This window comes from Nicotiana tabacum, chromosome 16 (genome assembly GCF_000715075.1).
Source record: "Nicotiana tabacum cultivar K326 chromosome 16, ASM71507v2, whole genome shotgun sequence".
Classification (NCBI taxonomy): Eukaryota; Viridiplantae; Streptophyta; class Magnoliopsida; order Solanales; family Solanaceae; genus Nicotiana; species Nicotiana tabacum.
In genome coordinates, this window is record NC_134095.1 from 102,590,319 (window position 1) to 102,604,235 (window position 13,917).

Here is a 13,917-nt window from a genome sequence, read left to right on the forward strand (position 1 = left end):
ATCACTATTTCTGCTATTACATCTTCACATCAAGGCTAAGTATTACATATTTCTTTAATTATTTTATTATTTCAGGATTGAATTAATTTACTTGTCTAGAAATCACGTATAAATTTAATTGTAACATTTTATGAGTAAACAAATATGGCTCCAATTCCTTCCGAAGGTGGTGGTATATGAATCCCTATTATAGATTTCAATTCCGTCCCCTTTATGGTGGGCGTTGTATTTCAAGAATTTGTGCAGCTTTATATGCTGTTAAAACAACACTTCTAAACTAACTCCCATAATTTACAATAGGTGAAAAAATAATTTTTCATATTTCAAATTCATATTCATAGCCACTTCATGTATTTGTTTGTTTACTTGATTTATTTTGGTTCTCTCACAATGAAAATTGAAAAGGGTACGTCTGATCGTCAAGACGTAGACAACATATAGTGGTCTTTGTAACAACTAAATTTCGTTCCTGAAAAATAACAATTAAGACAAAAAGTATAGCGACAAATATTATATTCGATTTCAAGTGATGGGGTCACAATCTCTAAAATATCTCTAGATCTAAAGAGATATGGTCCTCTGATTCTTCTACTCATGGATGATGGTTCAAGATCTTGAGAGCTTGATCTTGAACTTGACGGATTTCAGATTTGTAGTACGTCACGAACAATTTGAAGGTCGTCACGAACCAGGATTTGGTGTTGGGTTATCATGAACGGAAGATTTGAAGCCGCCTGCCTATGATTTGAGTTCGCCTTTGGAATTTGACCACAGACGATGATTGCAGATATGGTTGAAGGTCGTCACGAACCAGGATTTGGTGTTGGGTTATCACGAACGGAAGATTTGAAGCTGCCCGCCTATGATTTGAGTTCGCCTTTAGAATTTGACCACAAACGATGATTGCAGATATGGATGGAGACCTAGATGCTATTCTTTAGAGTTTCTTTAGTCTTTCCTTCTATTTACTGGCTTGTCTCTTAGCCTTCTCCCTTGACCCCTTTATATAGGTGTGGGGTGGAGTAATCTCCAAGAAAATCCTAGTGGATCATTGAGCTTGAGGCTTATGGGCCGGTCCATTTAATAGAAGACCAACTGACGGGCTAGCCCAATAATATATTGGACTTTTATTTAAATCAATTTATTTTAGATTTAAATAATCAACCCAATTATACTAGCCCATAATATCATTTGGAATAATATGTATTTAATATATGATAAAATCTAATATACTTGTGGATTCAAATTTAATAAAATTTTAATTGTCTATAAATGCCCCCTGCTTCAAAGCTTGTCAAGGTGTAGGCTTATCATAACTTGAAGACATGATTTGAAGTAACCGTTGTGGAGTCAACGAACATTGTTAAGTGTGACATGGCATAATGAAGAAGGTCTTAATCCAAATTGAATGGACGATATCGCTTTGCCTTTTCTTTTTTAATTTTGAAGATAAGTTAATGACTTTCTCACGGCATGCAAGAACCTAGTAGAAGAATTACTCCTCGAATGGTTCATCTTAATTACCCATCAATGTACCAAATGTTCCTTATTTGGAATCTTTTTTTTTGGCAAGCTGATTGTCTCCGGGGTGACAAACCAATTTGATGGCTAAGTATAAGCTCATTATACGTAGATAATGACTTTAATTACAAATTAGCTCAGAGGAAACATTAATTACTTCTTTTGGATTAATGCTAAAACTTTCCATAATTTGCCCAAATTGTTCTTACAATGAAGCTTATTCCTATTATGAAGAGGAGTTGAAGATTTCCTTAAGTATCCTTGCCTTTTGAAAAATAGGAATTGGAGCTTTCCCTAAGCCTTTTGGCCGTCACAAATTTTACATGAGACCATCTTTTACTTCTTTTATGGCATAAATTAATTCATGTAGAATGGCTTGCCAATTCAAAAAGAATCGTACCATATTCCAAAGGAGAGGCCTTTCATATTTCCTTTTTTTCCTTTTACCATAAAAGACTTTCAAGTAAACTAGGAATTGACTTTTCTTTTAAGGAATTTTTTTTTCACCAAGCCAAAGAGCCGACTCATTATTCTATATAAGGAGAATACCATGCAGTCATGCTCACCACCTATTCTTGAAATTCCTTAAGTCTTCGCTAGCTTCCTTTGAAGGTCTTACTGGTAAGCTCTCTTTCCGTCGTTCTTTATTTGTTGCTAACTTTGGGCAATGCCTCGAACTCATACTTGAATATCTTGCATGTTGCTGGACTCAGGCTCAAGAACCTTTTGTGATGAACATACGATAATTTCACCCTTTTGGACTTGACTACGATTGACCCCCTTTTTTTCCTCTTTGTCGCAGAAGCTGCCTGGAATCATGAGCTTTGCGCATTCTAAAGAAAATCATTCATATCTCCTCACAGGGGTATCGGGAATACAAGACCTCTGATTCTTTTGAAACTAGACTCAGAGTGATACAACATATCAAAAATTTGGATTTAAATTGGTATTGTATCGTCCCAGGAGATTTTCCTAAACTTGGTTCAAGTTCTGTCGTGCTCTACATTTCAGTTTTGCGCGTCTTAACCAAAAAAACCATATCTTGGCGTAGGAATGCTGAAATCATGAGCCATTTGTGTCTATAGAAACTAAAATCAGTGTACTACAACATATCAAAAAATTGGATTAAAATTCACAATGTATCATCCAAGGCAAGCTTCCTAAATGTGGTTCAAGTTCTGTCACGTTCAACATTTCAGTTTTGTGTATCTTAACCAAAAAAGTCATATCTTGGTGTAGGAGGATCGAAATCATGAGCGGTTCACAAATATGGAAACTATACTTCTGGATCTACGACATAGGTAAAAATCATAATCAGAATGTACCGATATCTTCCCAGATATTTTCTCGAATTTAGGCAATATATTGTGACATGTTGCCCCTTTCAGTCTTGCTGATTTTCGGAGATTCTTCCCTTTTCTCTTTTTTTTTGCAGACTCTCGGAGCAGCACATCGGACTGTGAATTCCATCAGAAAGGATGCCTTTTACCGACCACGATACACCATATCCACACCTTGAGGTTACTAGCGACAAGCAGAAGTCGTGCGCCCAAGTTCTCTCTTTAAAAGTTCATCCTCCGGTGATAGGTGCTTTCGCACTCGCTAGGAAGCCGCTTGACGCCTCCCTTGATCTTGCAGAATCGTTGACTAGAGAGATGAAGGATGCATTGAATAGATTTTCGGGCAAAGTAACCAACATGAAGGTCCTACTTTTGAAGTCCTCCACCCATCAGAAGGTCGCGTTTGCTAATCCTCCTCATCGTGATCACGATGGAAGTCTCGCCACTTGGAGTGTTCCTCCTTCCGGTTTTGGTGAAGTTCGCTATACGTCCAAATATTGGGAGTGGGTAGAAGATGTTATTTCCTGCAACAAGTTGACTCTGGATGGCATCAAGGTCTATGACGCCATATTTGCTTCGTTGTTCACATATGACTATAATGAGAATGTCCTCCGTGCCTTTTGTGAGCTTTGGCGTCCATCTACCAACACAATTTCTACCTCTATTGGTGAACTCTCCATCTCTTTATGGGACTTGCGAGCAATCAGAGGCCTTCCGGTGCATGGGTCCTTCTATGACGAAGTTATCCCCTCGGCTAAGGAGTTGACACAAGCAGACAATAAAGGAAAACCTTTCCTCCCAAGAAGATTTATGCACCTATTCTCGGCATTCTACAAACTCATGAAGGATGATGTCCACGAGGTCTCCATTCATGATTGGGTGGAGTTTTGGTTTCGAGGTCCGAGTAGGTATGCCAAGCCTCCACAAAAGTCATTAAGGAATCAAACTACAAGGTCGAAGTTGAATCATAATCCTTCTGGGAATATTGACGCAAGCTTCCTACCACGAACCGATGAGGAGAATGCCCCCTTTATTGAGCTTGGCGTGGAGGAGTCACTTAAGGTTGAGACTTATTTGGTGGCTTTTCTTGCATGTTGGCTTTGCAAATTTGTGTTCCCCAATAAGAAGATCAACTATATTCATGCTACTGTCTTCAAAATTGCAAGTTTGATGGCTCATGGAGAGAAGTTTTCCTCGGCGGTTCCCGTCCTTGCAAGTATTTATCATGGCTTGAAGGAGGTCTCCACTTCTCAAGATTTGGGCGCCTGCAAAGCACTCTTTCCTATTCATTATGTATATGGATGGATAAGAGCATATTTTGACACCTACTATCGTGTTAAGCATCCACAACGAGGTCCGCAAATGTGCAAGGTTTCTGGTGAGAAGATGGCCAAGCCTTTTGACCTTAGTAATGCCCGTGAGTTGTTTCAACAAGCTAGTGCGCGACAACTTCACCATTTGGCTATGCTACAAAGGAGGGAATTGCATCTTACTGATCGTGACGAACAATCTAATTCTTAGAGTGACTTTTTTATAAGTCTTCGCTCAAGCTTCATCACCCTTAGGCATGATGACATTCATATTGTGGGATCTTATAGCCCGCATAGGTTTAGTCGTCAATTCGGCTTTTGTCAAGATGTTCCTGGCAAACTCATAAAGCGAACCTATGACGGCTCACTGAAAATGCTAGTGCAATTCTGGGACTCCTGTGTTCGTCTTGGAGGTTTGTCAAAGGTTATTGTCCCTACGCGTCCATCAGAAGAAGGACCTCTAATGACTCGTGAGTATGCAGATTGGTGGTTAGCTTGTCGAGTGCACTCTTCCCGACAAAGTACTCATATCATTTTGAAAGTTCCAAGGAAATATGATATTCCTTTATCCTCCAAAGATGATCAACGTCAAAAGAACACTCACGAAGGGTCTTCTAAGTACAAGTTAAGATCGAAAGGTCCTTCACCAAGCATCAAGGTCTTATCCAAGTCTACCCTTTTGATGGGCGGGGATGCCTATGTGGTCAAAGGAGCTAAACATGTTTTGTTGACTTCCAAGACAACTACTGCCAATATGGAGGTGACGAACAATCCTTGCAAAAGGAAAGTTCCTCGTACTTCACCAAACAAAAATGTTGCGAAGACAACCAACATCGTGCCAACAAACGAGGAAAGGACTCAAGCTTCTGCTTTGTCCAATGATATTGTGAATGCTAGTGCAACTTCCAGTTCGAACAAGAGTGATGTTAGTCATGACATACGTTGGAATCGTTCAAAGAAGAAGGCTAAGGATACGAGCCATAGTGAGTTTGCTGACTTGGATGCTCTTAGTATCGATACTGGATTTTTCGTAGAGGGTGACCCTAGCTCAACGATACCGTTGTCTGAACTGGAGAAACGAGTAAATATTATTTCCTTTAAATTTACTCCCTTTCTTTTCTTTTCTTTTCTTTTTTTGAACACTAAAGGTTTTTTTTTCCAGTTGGGCGTCGATGAGTTGTATGATGATGTACTTGGTAACAACATGGTGGAAGACTGTGTTACAAGCCCAAATTCCCTCGGCGTGGTCGCAAAAAGTCCTCACACTTCATTTGATGGCGTTGAACATCATGCTGCAAACAATGCTCCGTCGACAGATTTGAGTCTACCCAAAGAGTCGCACCTCGTTCTTCCAGAAGATGTTATGCTTTCCAAGCCAGCCATGACGAGGAAGATGGAGGTTTCCGCAAGTCAAGAAAAACGTCTAAAAGCCTTCGAGCCTACTCCATGGCCATTGCATCTCGATGCTCCAAACTTCAAATCACAAGAGACTATTTCCCGTATTAAACTTTCTTTTGTTAACACGATGTGGCATACCTTGGGTGAATGGATCGAAGAGTTCTCTCTTGATTCTCTGGATAGCTTCACAAAGTTGGAGGAAAGTATTGCTTTGATTCTTGAAGAAATTAAGAAACAAAATATTATTGATACTTCTATTTTAGAGGCTCTTGTCGAGGCTTTCTTCAAGACGTACGCAGATTATGATGCTTTAAGATCATCCAAGATGACTAAAGAATTTCACCAAGAGTCATTTTCTGATGCACGACGACGCCTTGATGATGCGAAACAGGAATATGAAAAAGTGAGCGAGTCTGTAGAGAAACTTCAAGCCAATCGTGCGAGTGCTGAACAACAGCTAGCTGCCTTGGCCTCCAGAAAGAAGAAGATCGTCGCGCTCTTGGATAAACAACAAGTGAAGTTGGCTAAAAGTCAAGAGAACGTTGACGTTACCGAAGGGGTGATTTATACCATTGAAGCCAATCATCCATTATCTGATGATGAAGCAGAGAAATTATCCCTTCTAAAAGGGGCAGTTGTGACAAGCCGCCAACAAATCCTTAGCTTCAAACCTTTTCCATGATTTTAGAGTTTCTCTCTCTCTCTCTCTCTCTCTCTCTCTCTCTTTTGCTTAGGATTCTCGACTTGCGATTTTTTTATTCATAACTAATAACATGTAATGGAGTACTTATGTCTTGGAGCAATAAAAGTGTCTTTATTTTTAATATGTGATATCTCTCTTTGAGACTTGGATTCCCTCCGTTACTCCTAATTATTGCTTTCTTAAATTTCAGTACATGTCTTGTATGTTGGCTTTGTTGCTTCGCGTGCTCTTGTTAAAGAAAGTCATATCTTAAGCTAGGAGTGTCAGAATTACAATCCGTTTGCACCGTTAGAAAGAAAAATCAGAGACCTAAATTACCTGCAAATTTCATGGCAGAACCTTTTTCGGTCTACCAACAGAAAATTCGCAAAGTGGATACAACTGCAGTGAATTTTTAGATTTGCGTACCTTCGGCAAAAATAATTGTATATTGAGCTCGGAGTATCAAAATTACAATCCGTTTGTAGTGTCAGAGAGTAGATTCATAAATATAAAACTCATATAAATTTCATAACAAAACGCCTTTCGGACTGTCAACAGAAAATTCATGAAGTCGACTCAAGTGCAGTAAATTTTCAGATTTGCGTACCTTAGGCTAAAATAATTGTATCTTGAGCTAGGAGTATCGGAATTAAAATCCATTTGTGGTTTCAGAAAGTAGACTCGGAGATCTAAAAACATATAAATTTCATAACATAACTCCTTTTGTATTGTCAACAGAAAATTCGTGAAGTCGACTCAACTGCAGTGAATTTCCAGATTTGCGTACCTTCGGCGAAAATAATTATATCTTGAGCTTGGAGTGTCGGAATTTCAATCTGTTCATGCCGTTAGAAAGTAAACTCATAGAGCTGAAGTATATACGAATTTCATGGTAGAACATTTTTCGATCTACCAACAAAAAATTTGCGAAGTCGACGCGACTGTAGTGAACTTCCATATTCGCATGCATATAGAAGTCTTTGCGGTATAAGACCTTATGGATTAGTCAAAGTTCCAGATCATGTATTGCTTGACCCTTTGGAACCCAAATTAGAAATTTCATAGTTAGGTCACATGATGGGGGAACAATTCATATTAGATTCAACTATGCAAAGCTTTATGATAGCATCATGTCTTGAAGAAATGAAGCGAACTTGGAAAGGCATTCAAGACAAGATAGGGACAATCTTTCTCGTCAATTGCTTTTATGACTTAGAATCTTCATATAGGAGGAAGTATAAATATCTTCATCCTTTTAGTCTCTTGACAATGATGTATCAGATCCTTGTAGCATTGAAGCAATGAAATGTCCATTTTGGCTCGACACAAATTTCCGTCTTTCTTTCTGCAATATGCGCCTATTTGAGTAATCAACGTGATGCTTCAGCTCGAATTTTGATGATCATGTCACGTTGAAACAAACTTTTTTTTAAGCTTATGCGACTGAACTTAGAATGAAACTCTAAGCTACCTACGTACCTCGGTGAAGAGGATCAAGTCATAACGTAGTTCAAAATAAGTGATTTTTAATTTTTTTTTATGTCCTAACTTTTGCCTAGGCCGCCTCTTTGGAAGTTTTCAACCTAGCGGACTCCTTTTTTTTGGGGTGCCATTCGCAGTTTAGGCTCATGCAGGCCAGGAGCATTGCAACATGCAGTTTAGACTCTTACGTTAAGGAGCATAGCAACATGCAGTTTAGGATCGTGCATTAAGGAACTTCATGACTTGCAGTTTAGACTTGTGCGTCAAGGATCGTTTATTATTCAAGGATAATACCTCTTCAAATATTTCCCGTTGATAGGGATAATTCTTATGCCATCTGCATCAACTAACTTGTAAGCTCCACTTGAATAGGCTTCTTGCACAACATATGATCCATCCCACTTTGAAGTGAATTTGCCCCCAGATTTGCGAGAGGTGATAATAGGTCTTCTTACTGCAAGAACTTGATCTCCAACTTGGAAGGACCTCAAGCGAACCTTTTTGTTGAAAGCACGAGAAAGACGAGCTTGATAACATTCAAGACTTTGTTGAGCCTCTAGCCTTTTTTCATCAAGGGACTCAAGTTCTTCAAGGTGCAGATGAGCGTTTTCTTATTTAGTAAGACCTTCTTGGACAGCGAGTCGCAAGGACATTATTTTACGCTCAAGAGGAAGAACTGCTTCAACTCCGTAAACAAGAGAATAAGGAGTTGCTTGTGTCGGTGTGCGATGAGTCGTACGATTTGCCCATAAAGCTTCTTCCATTCTGTCATGCCAATCTCTTTTAGACTTGGAGACGAACTTCTTTAACAAGTTGCAAAGTGTCTTGTTAAATGCTTCGGCTAGTCCATTTGCAGCAGCATAATACATTGACAAATTACGTTGCTTGAAGCCAAAAAGTTCACAGATCTTGGTCATCAATTTGTTATCGAACGGTTTGCCATTATCTTTTATTATATAACTAGGAATGCCAAAATAATATATGATGTTCACTCGAATGAAGTTTGCAAGATTCTCTTTCTTCACTTCCTTGAGAGCGACGACCTCGACCCATTTTTAGAAATAATCTGGCCAAGATGTATAGATGTCCTCCAGAAGATTTTGGAAGTGGTCCAACAATGTCTAATCCCCAAGCGTCAAATGGCCAAGATGCAATAGTAGGGTGTAACATTTCAGGTGGTTGGTGTATAAAATTTGCGTGAAACTGGCAAGCCTTGCATCTTCGAGCATAATCTAAGCAATCTTTCACCATTGTCGGCCAGTAGTAACCCATCCTCTTAATGTGGAAGTGGAACTTCGGCCTGGATTGATGTGATCCAAAAACTCCAGAGTGTGCCTCTAGCATAGCTTGAGTTGCTTCATCTTCCCCTAAACAACACAAGAGAACTCCCTCAAATGATCTTCGATACAAAGTGTCTTTGTAGTAAAGGAAGCGAGGGACACACCGACGAATTTCGGTCTTTCTTCTTGGATCTTCTAGAAATACCCCGTAACATAAGTAGTCGATCATGGTTTGTCGCCAATCAACCTTCACAGCTTCAGCGATGGCTACCAAATGCTCGAGCTTGCTTTCTTCAACCTTGTTCTTATTTGGTGGTACTATCCATTTTTGGCAGATAGTGATTTGTGTCTGGCCGGGCAGAGTCAATGTCGAAGCTAGAGTAGCTAGGGCGTCAGCTTTCTTATTATCCTTCCTTGGCACATGCTGAAGAGTTACATTGCCAAGCCATCCAATCAATTTTTGCGCATAATCATAATAAGGATGCAATTCTGGCTTTTTAACCTCGTAGCTACCTAGCAATTGATTGATCAGTAACTCAGATTCTCCAAAAATATGTAATTGGAGTTGTCTCATATCAACGACCATCTCAATCCCAAGTATGAGTGCTTGATATTCTGCAACGTTGTTGGTGCAATGTTGTGTTAAGGTGAAGGAATATGGCAAGACTTCCCCTTGAGAAGTGACAAGCACAACACCTGCACCAGCTCCTTCACGATGTGTGACACCATCAAAATACATTTTCCACGGTGGTTGCATTTCGATGACCATCGCATCCTCATCAGGTAGTTCATCAGTCAACTCCTAATCATCAGGAATTGGATGATCTTCCAAGAAATCTGCCAAAGCTTTCCTTTCACAACTTTTTGTGGGATATACACAATATCGAATTGTTGAAATTGTAGGTACCACCTTGCTAATCGATCCTTGAGGACGGGTTTTGACATAACAAACTTGATCGGGTTCGCCCTTGAGATGAGACAGATGGAATGAGCTTGAAAGTAGTGCTTTAGCTTTTGAATTGCGAAAACCAATGCCAGACACAACTTTTCAATCGAAGAATACTTTAGCTTCTTTGGGGTCATCATCCTACTCAAGTAGTAGAGGGATTTTTCTTTACTTTCACCATTTTCTTGGGCCAAAAGGGCTCCAACTGACCTTTCTTGGGCTGCAATATATAAAATCAATGGCTTTCCTAATATAGGGTCTGCCAGACTGGAGGTTTCATCAAGTAGGATTTGATGCTTTGAAATGCATTGCTACAAGCATGGTCCCATTCAAAAGGTATGCCCTTCTTCATGAGACGGCTAAAAGGTTGGAACTTTCCTGCTAGATTTGAGATGAATCTTCTAAGGTACGCCGATTTTCCTTGTAGACTTTTCAGTTCATGTATATTTTTAGGCTCGGGCATCTTCAAGATTGCATCAACTTTGGCTTGATCTATCTTAATCCCTCGATGTCGAACAATGAAGCCAAGGAATTTTCCAGAAGTAACTCCTAAAGCATATTTCAACGGGGTCATTCTAAGTTGATATCTCCAGAGTCGTTCGAACACCATTCTTAAGTCTTGCAAGTGGTCTCCTCTCTTTCTTGATTTCACCACTAAATCATCCACATAGCATTCCACATTCTTGCGGAGGATGTCGTCAAAGATATTCTGCATTGCCCTTTGATATGTGGCACCAACATTCTTCAAGCTAAAAGGTATTACTTTGTAGCAATAAATGCCCTTAGGAGTGCGAAATGCAATAAGCTCTTCATTTTTTTGGTGACATACGTATTTGATTGTAGCCAGATGATCCATCCATGAAAGACATTGCCTCGTATCCGGTGGTGGTATCAATCATAAGCTCTGGAATGGGGAGCAGAAATTCGTCCTTAGGGCATGCATTATTGAGGTCTCTAAAATCGATACAAACTCGAATTTGTCCATTCTTCTTCTTCACAGGAACAATGCTTGAAATCCATGTAGGATATTTAACCTCTTGAATGAAACCAGCTTCGATGAGTTTATTGACCTTGGCATCGATTGATGGGATCAATTCTGGCCTGAAGCGTCTTTGGGCTTGCTTAACAGGACGAGCTCCTTTCTTGACTGCGAGATGATGAACTACTACTTTAGGATCTAAACCAGGCATCTCTTTGTAGCTCCAAGCAAAGACATCTCTATATTCTTTGACTAGCTCCACATAAGTGCTTTCTTCATCTGTGGTTAATAGGGCACTTACATAGGTGGGCCTGGAGTCTTCTGTAGTGCCAAGGTTGACTTCTTTCAATGCATCAACAGTCATTTTAATTCCTTCTTCTAGTTCCGTAGGAGCGTCCTCGACATCTTCGTCTTCTTGAGGATCACCATCATTAAAAGATATATGGCCACACCAAGAGGCATTTCCCAAATTTTCATCAACTTTTCTTAGGGATGATGTGTATTGCTCCTCATTCGCATTAATGTGATATGAAGATCCTACGCTTTCTTCATCGTCATCATGCTCTCTAGTGTGGACCACTGTGCGAGTCTTCAGTTTGAGTACCTCTCCACATGAAATCAAAAGTTCTGATTGTCGCCTCATTCTGGGAGGATCAGGCTTTGACACTCTTTGGAGATACTTTGGACTCTAGATGGCAAAGGTGTTCTTATTTTTTCATAATTTCTTTGGGACTTGTTCTTCTTCTTTTTAAATGGCCCAACCTCTCAAATACATAAGTTCTTGTAGCTGGTTCTCCAAGTCGATCAAAGACAGAAGGCCTTTTATTAGGATCAACGGGTTCATCTTCCATCGTGATATAGTTAATACTTGCTCTTCTAATGGAAATGCGAATTGGTGGGGGTTGTTTGTAACTTAGACCCTCACGTAATTGCTTCACCATATGCTCCTTATCCTTCATCGTGCTTGCTTTCCTAGTAGCTTCAGGTGGGAGCTTCCCTAGCTTAGATGGATCATTGGGATCATATCCAGCCTTTGCGAACAACCTGTAAGCATTCAGATCAAAACCTTCATTTGTGTGTTTCGTGGGGAGTGCCTTTTTTTGAGGCATATGAGGGGCCACAAAATTTTCCAGTAGCTTTGAAGATAACTTTATGGTATCAATCTGCTTTATAGGAAGTATTAATTCTCTTAGTGCACCTTTTTGGAGGCTTGATAATTCTCCTTCATCTTTCTTCACTTTTGGGACGTAACGAAATAAAGGAGCTATTTTCTTGCCTGCAATTGCAACATTCTTTTTGTGAGTTTTTGAAACTTAGCATGCTTCTATTGTAACTTTATCTTCAGCAGAAGCTACTTCAACCCTTTTGGACACAATATTATCACCTTTGGCCTTCGTGATGTCATCAACTTTTACTCCCTTCATTATGTGGTTCTTCAAGTAGATCTTTGCATTAGCAAATTATGCCTCGGCTTTCGCGAACGACTTGTCGTCAGCAACTATCTTCTTTTTGACTCCATCTTTATTATATTTCAAACATTGGTAGTAAGTTAATGGGACAACTTTGTTCTCGTGTATCCACGGCTTGCCAAGCAACAAATTGTATGAATTCTTTGCATCAATAACATGTATCCATGCAGTTGATTGCATATCTCCCATGGTGATTTCCAGTTTGATAGCTTATATGGCCCTTTGTCCCCCTTGATTGAATCCTTGAATCATTAGGCAACTTTCAGAAAGTTCTTCAGTTGAGATGTCGAGTTCTTTTATTATGCGAATAGGAAGAATGTTAACTGCAAATCCATCATCTATCAAGATTCTGTTTATCCTCCACTCGAGCACATAACCCACCATAAACAAAGGGCGATTGTGTGGTGTCTCGCCAAGTAGGAGATCGTCTTCAGTGAAGGTGATTTTTGCATTACAAACATTTGCTTCTTGGAAGGAGGGCTCAACAAGACTATTAGACAGTGATAGAGAGAGTGTTAACTTGACTTCATTCTTTTCCACTTCTTCTTTATCAACATTACAACACAACGCCTTGTCATCATCGGGTGGCATGTATTTTGGTGATGGTGGGTCTCTATCTCCACCTTCTTTGGGTTCTTAACCATTTGTAGCTTCTTTAGTCTTCTCACCATCTTATTCCTCATAGGTTGCTTCGTTGATCCTTTTTGCAGACTTAATTTACGGCGTATTCGACGAGTTACCAGGGTCTATCCTTCTTCATCAAGTTGATCAACTCAGACTTTGTCATCCTCCAACAATTCTTCATCTTCATTCCCTTCACAAGTGCATATCTCAATCGGATTGAATGAGCCAAAGGTAGTGGACACATGGTTTATGCTTGCCTTTTTGTCTTCGAGCTCGATCTTCTTTTGACGAGCCAAATCCATAACTTTATCCTTGAAAACAAAGCACTTCTCAAGAGGATGACCTACAAGCCGATGGTATTTGCAATAATTTGGGTCATTGCTTTTTCCAGCTTCATCTGGTCGCTTCATCTCTGGCAGCTCAATAAGCTTTAACTCGAGGAGTTCTTCAAATATTGCAGGCACATCGGAGTCTAGAAATGTGTACTCCTTTTCTTGCATCTCTTTGAGAGTCAACTTCTGATTTGCATTATCTTGAGAGGAAGTTGTTTTCATACTCTGTTTCTTGCTCACCTTGGTAGTAAACTTCAAAGGAGAGGCATTGACGTTCATGGATTCTTTGCTTTCATTCTTGGGTACGAACTTGCTCCATTTCTTGACTTCTTGCTTATCCCTTCCCTTGCGAGGTTCGTAGATGGGTAGCCCTTCATTTCCCGCAGAAGCCATGCTCAACTCCATATCATGAGCGCGGGTGGCAAGTTCTTCAAATGTCCTGGGCTTAATTCCTTGCAAGATGTAATGAAGTCCCCAATGCATTCCTTGGATGCACATCTCTATGCTAGAAGCTTCGCTTAGCCTATCTTTGCAGTTAAGGCTTGCATTCC

At 39.8% G+C, this 13,917-nt stretch overlaps 2 protein-coding genes across 2 annotated transcripts; both read right to left on the reverse strand.

The window, feature by feature from the left end:
• Window positions 1-8,017: 8,017 nt before the first annotated feature.
• On the reverse strand, window positions 8,018-8,653 carry LOC142170343 (uncharacterized). Its single transcript, XM_075232236.1, has 2 exons — window positions 8,362-8,653; window positions 8,018-8,262 (listed from the first exon to the last, which is right to left on the reverse strand). Exons 1-2 carry the CDS (start codon window positions 8,651-8,653, stop codon window positions 8,018-8,020), a joined length of 537 nt encoding a protein of 178 aa, XP_075088337.1.
• A 2,118-nt stretch (window positions 8,654-10,771) lies between these two features.
• On the reverse strand, window positions 10,772-12,599 carry LOC142170344 (uncharacterized). The gene is made up of 3 exons (XM_075232237.1): window positions 12,479-12,599; window positions 11,715-12,217; window positions 10,772-11,629 (listed from the first exon to the last, which is right to left on the reverse strand). Exons 1-3 carry the CDS (start codon window positions 12,597-12,599, stop codon window positions 10,772-10,774), a joined length of 1,482 nt encoding a protein of 493 aa, XP_075088338.1.
• Window positions 12,600-13,917: the final 1,318 nt, after the last annotated feature.

Coding starts and splice junctions, on each gene's coding strand:
- LOC142170344 (XM_075232237.1), bottom strand. CDS start 12,599: ATGGGAGATATGCAATCAACTGCATGGATACATGTTATTGATGCAAAG. Junction 12,218..12,478: donor CCCATTAACTTACTACCAAT/GTTTGAAATATA, acceptor TTGCAATTGCAG/GCAAGAAAATAGCTCCTTTA. Junction 11,630..11,714: donor AACCAGCTACAAGAACTTAT/GTATTTGAGAGG, acceptor TTTGCCATCTAG/AGTCCAAAGTATCTCCAAAG.
- LOC142170343 (XM_075232236.1), bottom strand. CDS start 8,653: ATGACCAAGATCTGTGAACTTTTTGGCTTCAAGCAACGTAATTTGTCA. Junction 8,263..8,361: donor GCGACTCGCTGTCCAAGAAG/GTCTTACTAAAT, acceptor AATGTTATCAAG/CTCGTCTTTCTCGTGCTTTC.